This window comes from Apium graveolens, chromosome 7, assembly GCF_009905375.1.
Source record: "Apium graveolens cultivar Ventura chromosome 7, ASM990537v1, whole genome shotgun sequence".
NCBI classification, from domain to species: domain Eukaryota; kingdom Viridiplantae; phylum Streptophyta; class Magnoliopsida; order Apiales; family Apiaceae; genus Apium; species Apium graveolens.
In genome coordinates, this window is record NC_133653.1 from 69652490 (window position 1) to 69665054 (window position 12565).

At 32.4% G+C, this 12565-nt stretch overlaps 1 protein-coding gene and 1 long non-coding RNA gene across 3 annotated transcripts; one reads left to right on the plus strand and one right to left on the minus strand.

Annotated features, from left to right (window-relative positions):
* Positions 1-2142: 2142 nt before the first annotated feature.
* On the minus strand, positions 2143-7820 carry LOC141675000 (uncharacterized). Its single transcript, XR_012555849.1, has 3 exons — positions 7693-7820; positions 5357-5490; positions 2143-2598 (listed from the first exon to the last, which is right to left on the minus strand). It is a non-coding gene; the product is annotated as an uncharacterized LOC141675000 (long non-coding RNA).
* On the plus strand, positions 6020-10505 carry LOC141674999 (potassium channel KAT3-like). Of its 2 annotated transcripts, XM_074481705.1 has the most exons (12): positions 6020-6619; positions 6703-6918; positions 7015-7170; positions 7272-7329; positions 7432-7749; positions 8255-8494; positions 8619-8717; positions 8799-8831; positions 8915-9100; positions 9189-9620; positions 9785-9891; positions 9986-10121. In XM_074481705.1, exons 1-11 carry the CDS (start codon positions 6441-6443, stop codon positions 9860-9862), a joined length of 1995 nt encoding a protein of 664 aa, XP_074337806.1. In that variant the 5' UTR covers positions 6020-6440; the 3' UTR covers positions 9863-9891; positions 9986-10121. The 2 variants fall into 2 exon arrangements, with proteins under 2 accessions (XP_074337806.1, XP_074337805.1); XM_074481704.1 differs by having other exon boundaries at positions 9189-9891; positions 9986-10505.
* The last annotated feature ends 2060 nt before the right edge of the window (positions 10506-12565 follow it).

Sequence of the window (12565 nt, forward strand, 5' to 3'; positions counted from 1 at the left end):
TAAAAATATCAAAAAATGAATACGAGACTAAACACTAGTTACATGTATATGTCAAAACACCGGTTGACTGTTAAAATAACAAATCAAATATATTTATTTTTTCTAAAAACAATTTCATATCACTGAAATATATATATATATTAACATCCGTATTGTTGAATCATTCATAAATATTTTTAAAAAAATTGAAACATTAATATGAGACTAAACACTAGTTACAAGTACTGTTCAAATAATTGGTTGATTGTCAAAATAACAAACAAAATAAATTTATTTTTTTCTAAAATTTTTATCATGACACTAAAATATATAGATATTAACATCTGTACGGTTGAATAATCTATAAATATTTTAAAAAAAATCAAAACATTAATACGAGACTAAACACTAGTTACAAGTACATGTCAAAACACCGGTTGAATGTTAAAATAACAAACCAAATACATTTATTTTTTTCTAAAAATTTTGTCATGTCACTAAAATATATAGATCCTAACATCCGTACGGTTGGATCATTCATAAATATTTTTTAAAAAATTGAAACATTAATACGAGACTAAACACTAGTTACAAGTAGTGTTCAAACAATTGGTTGATTGTCAAAATAACAAACAAAATAAATTTATTTTTTTTTCTAAAATTTTTATCATGTCACTAAAATATATAGATATTAACATCCGTACGGTTGGATCATTCATAAAGATTTAATAAAAAATTGAAACATTAATATGAGACTAAACACTAGTTACAAGTAGTGTTCAAACAATTGGTTGAATGTCAAAATAACAAACAAAATAAATTTATTTTTTTCTAAAATTTTTATTATGTCACTAAAATATATAGATATTAACATCCGTACGGTTGGATCATTCATAAATATTTAAAAAATCGAAACACCAATCAGGAAATAAATACTAGTTACAAGTAATAGTTAAATCACTTATTAATTATTAAAATATCAAATTAAAAAATTTATTTCAATATCTAATTTTTTTCAAAATATAGTTTGACATTCGTATAATTCAATAATTGAAAAAATATTTATAAAAAATCTGAATAAAATTCATAATAATTAAATATATAAAAAATAATTTTTTTTAATTTTTTTGAGCCGATCCTAGCCGAGCTCGAGCCGAACCGAGCCGAGCTCGAGCCGAACCGAGCCGAGCTCGAGCTGAACATGCCAAAAGCTCGGCTCGAGCTCGTTTTGTTAACGAACACATTTTTGTGTTCGAGCTCGAACTCGAACCCTTAACGAGCCGAGCCGAACCGAACCGAGACTTTAACGAGCCGAGCTCGAGCTTGTTCGCGAACAGCTTGGTTCGCGAACGGCTCTAGTTCTGTGGACCATTTAAAATGTCTTCTCATATTTATTAGGTGCGTCTGATGCAGAATAAATTTCTCTTTGTGAAATTCGCAAAAAAAAGTGTAAATTTGATACACAACATACATATGGTAGCCTATAACAAAACAAGAGGAGAAGATACTTGACAAAGGATGATAACAAACAAGAATAACATCCAAAGCTCCTCCAACCATCAAATATCATTCTTGTGGGTAAGTTAGCAAGTTCCTTCTAACCCTCCTGGCCACAATTTATATATATCTACCGAAAATGAGAATAATAAATGTGTGGGTACATGTATAAGCTTAGTGATGTCTGAAAAAGATTGGTTATGGAGTGTAATGCTCCGTTTAAAGACGAAGATTTGAAAGAGATGGGAATGAAATGGACGATCATGAGCGAAGATTAGTTGCCAACACAACTGATGCAAGAATGTCAAAGAAAATCGAGATGATGGAAATTAGTACGACATTATGAATTTGACAACGTACATCAAAAAAACTATTTTCCAAAAGATTTAGTACAAATTTCTCCAAAAAGTTTTTCCACCGGTACGTAGATCTTCAAAAATTGATTAGTACTCTTAGATTTTACTACTCTCTTAATACTACGTCTGGCATTACTCTTCCGATAATTGTCACCTTTTTAGATGATTCTACTAAACGTACTTCACATGGTCTTGCTGGAAGAAGAGAGTTTATGAAGTCGAACTTGAGGCGAGCTCGAAAAACTTCGTCCGAAAAATATGTTTAAATTTGGGTTTGATAACGAGTTCTAACCAAGTCGAGTTCGAGCCGCTTTGTTTAAATTACAACCATCCTCTTATATCCTTTTCATATACATATTGGTAGTCATTAATTAACCAATACATAAATTAACAAAATAAGTTGACACCACGTCACCTCACACACTGTCATTTAGCATATCTTATTGACATTCTTACAAATTCAAAATAAAACAAACAAGATTGTCATGTCACGATACAGTTAATTCTCCGTTGACACCCCTGAGAGCCTTCTGAGACATTACTTCGCTGCAAATTTCATAAAAATTGAGTCACGGAAAATATAACATGTTCCCGAAGATGGTGAGATCCTACTTTAGATATGGGCTAACAAAGTCAGGCCTGCTCATCATTTTGTATGTATGTGACTGTAATGGTACGTTGGTCCTAGATTTTGTCACTTCCCACGTTCTCAATAATGCCAACTAAATTTCCCTTGTCTCATTTCATTAACATGGAAATCATGGACCTGAGAGACAGAGTAAAATATGTTGAGTTGTAGTACATGTTTGAGTAGACTCCAGCTATGAGAGAGTGAGAGGCAAAATATATGAAATGGGATTGGCCAGATTCTTGCAAATATACATACATACATACATGACCCACTCTTATATGAAAGCTTAAAAGCATCTACTCAGTGGGCTCTGCAAAGCAGGCCAGTGAGGCCACAACCCCAAGTAACCAAATAGAAATGCCCCTTCCATTAGGGGTCACCCAACTAGTACTATATTAGCCTTCCAAGCATGTGCCCTCTGTCTCAATTCAATCTATCTAGCAGATTCAATGATCAAGAGTCAGAAATAAGCAAATTGTATTAGTAAAAGTACGGCTATTAGTTACTAATTTGAAACTTCAAATAGGATCTCAAGATTAAGGGATTCGGTGTCAGTTCATTGCTAGTTTTTATCCCCGATTTGTTTCCTTGATCATTGCACTGTGTGGTGTATTATTATATATGTTATTTACAGAAGTATGTTGTTTTCGGAAGTGGTCACCAAATCAAAATAGCGAAAACAATGCAATTAAAATTGTACATAGTGTTGTATAAACGGTAACAATAACAAGCACATCTATGAGTTAACCATGTTTTCACTAGTGTTATCAAACACAGCTCCAAATGCAAACCAGCAACTACTTTGTAAGTTGTAACATACCTACTTGTTCATCACAGTTATGTATAATCTTACACAACTAGTTTCTTCTTCGAATAAAGTTGTAGGTTTTAAATCTTTCTTAATTTTCCAAAATGTGTGATCTGAAACAAGTCTGCGTTTTAGTTAGACACTAAAAGCACCACTCCAGAATTTCTGTTAGTACCAAACTTGGGCAACAAATTCCTATCAAGTTAAGATAGATTCTCTGAAGGTATCATATTACAAAACTCTAAAGCAAACCCAAAATCCAAATAGAAGATATTGTATATGTAGCTGGAAGTGTGACCATTAATTAAACAACTAGGTATACATTCTTCCATTAACTGCACCGGAGGTCTGAACTTGGCCATAAGTTGTACACACACCCACAAGGTTTCTAAAACTAGTGTAACTTTCAATGGAGGACCACCAAAGATCCGGACCACTGCATCCCCACATCGCCCTGACCATCCCTTTACCATCAAGACAACACACACACAGGGTCACGCTAGTCTACAAACTTCTTAATTCAATTTACAATAACAATTATTAAAAAAAAATAAACCTGAAATTTTGGTAGTAATAAATAAAAAAAAAAATACTGAATTTTCAAATATGATTTACTTAAAACACTTTTACTGTTTACTTGGCTTGCACAAACATGATTCTTTTTGAATGTGAGCCTATATATATGGTATGTATGTGTGCATGTGTGTATGTAAACAGGTAAGGATAATTCAATAACAGACACATTATAGTCTCTATACTTCAGTCTTTAATTAGTTATCTATGATCTGTGCCTTCCTCATGTTTGACTCAAACACTAGTCGTGGCACATTTCGGGCTGCTAATTAACAGTGAGTTGCACCAACTCACGAGAATATTATGTATTCCTTTGATGAAAGGAAATTAAGATTACAAACTAGTTGGATACTGTGGCTGCTCTTTAAATAACTTATTTGTTTGGATGGTGTAGATAACTTAGCAATATAATATATTAAAAATCATATAATTAATCATAACCATAATCACAATCGTAATAATAATGATAACAATAACAGTAACAATAACAATAACAACAGTGATATAACATCTATCCTGTCATTCTTCATCTATGCATATGCTTGACATATATTTAAAGAAAATGCCGAGGTCCAGCAGAAAGACACACGAATGTAAAAGCAAAAAGCTGAACTATGATCAATATGTAATAGCACATTATACATAAGATCAGTAGTAGTAAACATTTTGTTACATGTTTCTTGGCTGCCTATTGCAATATTAATTTTATAATATATAGCTTCCGACTTGTAGAAGTTGGATTACTTAATCATCTGAAAAACAAACTGTATAAGACTTTCGTGATTGTTTTATTAAAGTCAATCAAACCACACATGAAAAATGAAGATTAGTACTTTAAGACCACTTTATTAGATTTCTTTTCTTTGTGGTTGCAGCACAAATGTTTAATACATATTGCTGAGTATCCTTGTTGTATTAAACCCCCTTTTGAAGTGTAGGACTTCCCCTCTCATGCCTGTCTCTATCTTATTGTATGATTTCTGAATTATAATTTGAAACCATATGTAAAATATAATGCGACACCATGCAGAACGACTGGGCGCTCAGTGCTCATAGGAGATCCAATATGTAGGACATAAATCTAAAGTGTAGGAAATCTTAGCTACGGAGATTATTAGATGAACCAACCAACTGCAAAACCTTCCCGTGTGTGGAAGTTTGTGAGAGAGATTAGGGGTTAAACCCCACATAATATTTTCACATGTAATGCTCGTGCTATATAATTAAATTTCTACCTTGATAATATGGATTTTTTCATTGATATTTTTACATGCATATATGCCTCCACAATCTATACAGACCAGTGCATTATTACATACTTCAGTATCAGTATATAAGCATTTATGTATACTTTTGCATCGCAAATTGTATCTATTATGTATTTAGTTAATGTTGTATATTTATATAGTGAATCATGCAGGCTTGCAGTAGAGCCTATTCAATATAGTACGTGTGCACATTATTATTCCACCTCATTTCCAAAATATGTTATTCTTCACATTGTAAAAATACCTGTCCCCACCATGCACTATAGACTTGTATGGATAAACTCTTGAAGATGCCAATGGGTCATATTCTGGGTCTACCCTCACATTCTTACAAAGCGAAATAGAACATTGTTCAGGCAGGTTGCAAATCTTTTCCACCTGTAATCATTTATGTCACAGAACTTCAATTTAGCAAATGACATATCATTTTTACTGAGACATTATACAAGTAGACTCTATAGTAGGGGAAACGGGTAACAGTCATATTAGGATCATCTACCACATCAGTTAAGCAATCAGAAAATAGTCGGTCATATCAAATCTGCTTATGATGAAAGGATGAGGTAAGAATCGCATGCCCTGGAGAGGAGGGGAAGAACAGAATGGAGGGAGGGACCTTAAGATATAAGACAGGAATCCATTTCATACATATGGTTAAGAATTAAGTACAATAAACCATCAATCTCATTAGTAAAGATAGATATTTTAAACAGGTAGTTTTTTATACTTAAGAGAAACCTCTAAATAATGCTAACTTTCGGCAAACTCTTATTGGTCCACGTGGCACGAAACAGAACTCTGACAAGCCTCCTAATCTTAATACAACAGTTGCCTGGTCTAATATTAGATTTTTGAAATGATAACACCAAATAATTTTACTCAAAATCTGTTACACAACTCCACAAGTAAGGATGATGGAGCTACCACCATCAGCACCCAAAGAAGAACCATATTTCATTCTCACTCTTGGAGCTTGCCTTTGCATATTAGCACTAAAGATAGCTAGTTCCCTGTATTTTGCCACATCGACTACCAGTTCATCTTACATTGTCCAGTCTAGTTTTTGTTTAGTCCATATATACCTTACTAAAGAATCCTGTTTCAAAACTTTCCACTCTCTTTTCAAACCTTAATGATGGACTAGTGGCATAAACTTTCCAGAAATGTCCAAAGCATATTTTAAAGATAAAATCATAAGAAAGGAAAAGTACGGGAATGAGCCATCTATACTTGTGACATACTCCGGATTTCTCCTATATAAATCAGGTTCTCTGAGATACTTGCCTTACCACTCATAAAATAGTAGTAACAAACTAGTTCAGCACAAAATGTCATTTTCCAGCACCAAAACCTTTTTACAAAAGTTCTGTCTTGACGAGTTCCAAAGGGATATAGGTTCTCATGGAGGTGTCTTCTCTAAGGATCTTCTCCCATCTCTTGGATCCAGTATCAACCAAGCAACCAGACTTCCAAAGTATATAATTTCCCCATTCAGTCCTCTTTACAGGTGATAACCATGATCCTGTCTTTCAGCAAGGTAATGTATAACACATATATTCCATGTTACTCATCTTATCTTCTTCGTTTCAGGGCCTGGGAGATGTTTTTAGTTATCCTAGTCATATATTCAGCTTGGCTCTGCCCATTTGAATTTGCATTTCTGACTTACAAGCAGAACCCACTTTTTATTTTTGACAACATTGTCAATGCTTTCTTTGCTATTGATATCATTCTCACCTTCTTTGTGGCATATGTTGATAGCCAGTCTTATCTTCTAGTCTATGAACCCAAGAAAATATCCATCAGGTAGATGTGCAGCATTTGATTATACCGTCAAATCTTGCTAAGATGCCTTAATTTTAAGGTGACCACTAACTCTTAATAATACTGACCTGTATACAGGTACATATCTACCTGGTTTATCTTTGATGTCTGCTCAACTGCCCCATTACAGCCTCTAAGTCTCCTGCTAACAGATCATAGAAGTGTTCTGAGCTTCAAAGTTCTGAACATGCTCAGACTATGGCGTCTAAGGCGAGTCAGTTGCCTGTTTGCGAGGTCAATTATTTTATTTAAACTATGTTGGTTTCCTACATAACGTTTTATAAATTTTATTGGCCAAACCAAAATTTATACCAAACAGGTTTGCTTTCCTTCAGACTTGAAAAGGACATCAGATTCAACTATTTCTGGATTCGATGCACAAAGCTCATCTCAGTAAGCACTAAAAGATTCAACTAATTCCTTTGAAGGGATAGACCTGGGTCACAAAAGATGTTAAATATGCATGATTTAATTTCTTTAATTTCTGAATGGCAGGTGACTTTATTTGCAGTTCACTGTGCTGGATGCTTTAACTACTTGATTGCCGATAGATACCCCAATCCAGAAAGAACATGGATTGGTTCGGTCAACCAAAAGTTCAAGGAAGAAAACCTATGGGAACGATATGTTATCTCCATTTATTGGTCGATAGTAACACTAACTACAACAGGCTATGGTGACTTGCATGCTGAGAACACAAGAGAGATGCTGTTTGATATCTTCTACATGCTATTCAATCTGGGATTGACATCGTACCTCATTGGGAACATGACAAATCTTGTTGTTCACTGGACCAGCTGCACTAGAGATTTTGTATGCCCTTATACACCTCTATCTTCTCTTTGCAAAGAATAATTTCTTAATCTGCATAAAAAATTAATTTGCTTTATTTACCAAGTAGATAAAAGATATAAGAACAAGTGAAGTCCCAAAACAATGAAAAGTTTCTATTAAATATATATCGATGCCGATATACACTACAATACTTTCAAAAACCAGAGTCATTTCTTAACAAATGATATTATAACTGGGGACAAATCAACATTTTTATATCAACTTTAGTTCCCTAGAAATTGTAGACAGAAATTTGAACCCTGTTGCCATAGCAGTAAACACACACATCACTGTTTTGGAATGTCCCTGTCATTTTTTAATAGGTCAAATACCTTTTTTTGTCAGGTATGGGGCAAGTACTTTAAGACTGTAGATAAAATTTTAAAAATCTACCAGCATGTAGAATTCTAAGAGTTACACATACAAAGTTCTTTTTCTTGTTCAAACAAATTAATTTGTGCAATACTTGTGCTTGGTGCTGCAGAGGGATACCATCAGAGCTGCTTCAGAATTTGCAAAACGGAACCAATTACCAGCTACTATTAAGAATCAAATTTTGTCACACATCTGTCTCAAATTCAGAACAGAGGGATTAAAACAGCAAGAGACCATGAATAGTCTGCCAAAAGCAATACGCTTAAGCATCGCACATCATCTCTTTTTTCCAATTATTCAGAATGCCCCGCTTTTTCAAGGAGTTTCTGCTGACTACTTATTTCAACTGGTATTACTTTTCTGTCTAACCTATTCCTTTTTTTCGTAGTACCCAATAAAATGAGGTTCTTTCAATGCATAATTGGTATATTGCTACAGCGAGGTTCTAACACGAGGTACTCTTTGACTAAAAGGCTACTGAAATAGAAGCCGAGTATTTCCCACCAAAGGAAGCTGTGATTCTACAAAATGAGGCTCCAACAGATTTGTACATTATAGTATCAGGAGCAGTGGTTAGTGAGCTTCTTACACATCATGCTTAGTATCTTTAAATCATTTAATCTGTTGCTGACATGGTGAAATTGTCATGGCAGGAATTGATTAGAAAAAGTAACGGTCATGATCAAGTACGTAATCTCCGATAAGTACATTTAATATTTATAGAGAATTTAGCAATTGATCGTAATATATATTCCCAACATACCTGCAGGTCCTCCGCAAGGCAATTCCGGGGGATGTGTTCGGAGAACTAGGGGTTTTGTGCCACAGGCCACAACCATTCACCGCCCGAACTACTGAAATTTCGCAAATACTTAGACTGAGTGGACCTGCTGTAATGGGCATTATACAGGCAAATGCTCAAGTAGGGCAAATAATTATGAACAATTTTTATCAGGTAAGAACTAAATATAAAACTTTACAAGGATGGCTATGTAGCTATGCTCTTTTCTGATCATATTGATTTTTCCATTTCGGAACAATAGGAAATGGGAGGAATTGAAAGAAGTGGTTATAAACAGCACAATCGTCTGAGATCAGACTTCAGTCAGGGGCTAGATGGTCAATCAGAAGGAGAAAATCACTCTTATGACACAAAAGATGTTTCTAATGAAGACCCAATGCCTCAAGATTCAAAGAATTCAGAAATTGAACAGAAGGAACAAACAGGATGTTCGAGCACTTTCCGTACATACAGGATGGATGTGAAGTCAACAGAAGATGACCAGACAGCTCTACATGTTGCTTTTTGCAAGGGGAAGCTTGGCAGTACAAGGACGTTTTTGGAAGGTAAATTTAGTAAGAATAAGCCAGATGCCAAAGAGTGGACACCAGCTCTAGCAGAACAGGAAGGAAGCAAATCTATTGACGACCTTGTACAAAATTATGAAATTAAAAGCTTAACAGATGAACACAAGGTAGATGTTCTTACAGATACATCAGAAATTACCCAGGGTGACAGATTTAAACCAACATCAAATGGGCCAATCAGTTATCTCAAACCATATGTTAAAAATTCTATATCATTTGGCTCAACTAGTTCGAGCCATGCCACTGATGCTGAAGTTGTTAAATTTAATAGGAGAGTCACCATTCACATGAAGTTTCTAAAGAAGGATGCACTACCAAAGAAGCCTGGGAAGTTAATAATCCTACCTGATTCCATAGAAGAGCTATTTCAAATTGCAGGTAAGCTTTTCTTCGAGCATTAATACAATAAACCTGAAACTGCAGATAGAAATCCATTAGTTTGATTTAATATCTTGCACCCTTTCAACTGCAGGCCAGAAGTTTGGAGGGTATAATATAAGAAAAGTTGTAAATTCAGAGAATGCAGAGATAGATGATTTAGGTATCATCCGTGATGGAGACCATTTGTTTCTCATACCAGAGATTTATGAAAGAGTTTAATATTATACTAATTAAAGCATGTATAAAAATGCAAAGAGATCTTCAGTCGTTCAAGCAACATTACAATAGAATCTTGTAAAAAAATGTTTGCCGCCATATTACATCTATATATCAAATCAGGCTCCGAGGAGACAGGCATCATACTGCCAAGTGGAAAAGAAAATATAATCAGACTATACAAAGTTGCTCCAAAGCACTCCCAACAGATGATATCAATATTTGATGCCAGACTCAGCAGAATAAACAAAACACATATGCAACACTGCAATCAAACTTGTCACAAAATGTATCATTTCCTCGTAGAGTCTTCTAATTGGATAAAGGATGAGCTTCAGCATTAAAACAAACTCATCTTATGTAATAATTTCATATTTCCAAACAAAAAGCATAAATTCTTGGGTTTTTCATGCAAAAATAAGGATATTGTGAACATACAATATCCTTTTTGACTAATATCTAACTATCTAATTATATTATTACAGACAACTATTTATCAACTTTATACATATCAACTTATAACATAATAAAAGGTCAATTCACAGTGTACACATAATCAATATACGAGATAATGCGAAACTCGAAGACTAGAAAGAATACATATTCGATTTAAGAAGCTCAAAATATGAAACTAGCCACATTTCTATACATATCTACAATGACAATGAGAAATACAAGTAAATGAACACACACTGATATATATGTATATAGACTAGTCAATGTGCCCACTACATTAAGGCATTATAAAAATGGTAAAATTTAATATAAAATTATTATAATAATTGAATAACTTGAGAGAGTGTTCAATTCAATATAATAATTAAAAAACTTTGCAAAATGCTTCATATAACTCTTATGTAATTGAAATGACTATAATTAGACCTGGCAAATTATTCAAGTTATGTAGTTTATATCGTATATTTTTGTATTTCGTGTACTTTAATTTTGTATCATTTCGTGTCATATTTTTGTATATATATATAAGAATATATATTTTTTAAAATATATATAATATTAAAATAATATTTTTTAAATTTATGTTTGAATAAAAATATATAATTAAAACTCTAATTTACAAAAAGAAAATTTTAAATTTATTATTTTAAGTATGTTATCATTGAACTAAGAAGTTTGTGCACAAAAATCAAAGGACATATAAGAAAATAGAGGGAATATTAATAATACCTAAAAGTGCTATTTAAATTATTTAAAGTTTTTAAATGTTGAATATTTTATTTAATTAGTGCAGTTAAAAGAAATTGTAATGGGATTCTAAATCTTAGTTGTATAATTTGTCAATAAAGACTGTTATTGAAAAAGTAAATTGCGTCGGTATGTACTCATTTGAAAAATTTTAAAATAAGTAATTTATGATTTAAAATAAATAAGTGACTTATAAGTAATAGGTAAATGAATATTTATAAGTTAAATAAGTTTGGATAATTTTACATTGTTTTTGCTTAAATTAATTAAAGTTAATTTTTTAATACAACTATCTTAATTCGTGAATTTTAAATTTAAAAAATATTTAAAAAAATAAATATTAAAAGTAAAAAAATAAAAAAGCGAAAAGTCAAAAGAATTTGAAAAGAAGTACGTCATTTTTAACATTCAACTTATTAGTTTATAAGTTATAATTTTGATTTTTAACATTCAACTTATTAGTTTATAAATTATAATTTTGATTAACTTACTATAGATAAACACTTGTCTATACTATTTACGGACTTATAAGTGACCAAGTAACTTATTTTGCATTAGCCAAACATGTCATATATATGCTTGTGTATATATGATCAATTATGTATTATTATTCAACTTTTTATAGAAATGAAATGAAAAATAATTAAGAGCATCACAGATTCTTAAAATTAATGAGAATGTATTATCTTACTCTCAAGACTTCTTTCAATTTTTATAACTCAGTGATATCTCGACTTCTAAACGTATGTAATGTTAATTCTTAGTGATCTATTTTTGGCTTAGTCCCATTACCATATTTGCAATATTACATACCAAAGTCAGCAGCGGAGAAATTAGAAACTCTCTAATTTACTTGAGAGGTATTTTCGGAAGGCCAGATCCAACACTCGAGTTCTTTTTAATAATACTTCTCATCATCGCCTTTGGCGATACCTTTACTTCGACTTAAACATCTTTTAATATATTCATTCCGTATAATAGAAACAGTTATTATAAATAATTAAAAGTTTTGTAGTGACTTTCGATATCAAGATTTTGTGAGATCAAAACACCCGTGAAATTTTAGTTTTTACTCTTCATCCATTATTTCATTTGATCAGTTGATTCATTAAAAATACTAATTTATTTTGAATTGTTAAAAAATAAAATATCAATATCCTTGAATTAATTTAATTAAAATTTTAAATAGATTGAGAATACTATTTATGCTCACACTGTGCATTAAATTAGCGTCAAAGCACATACACTTTTA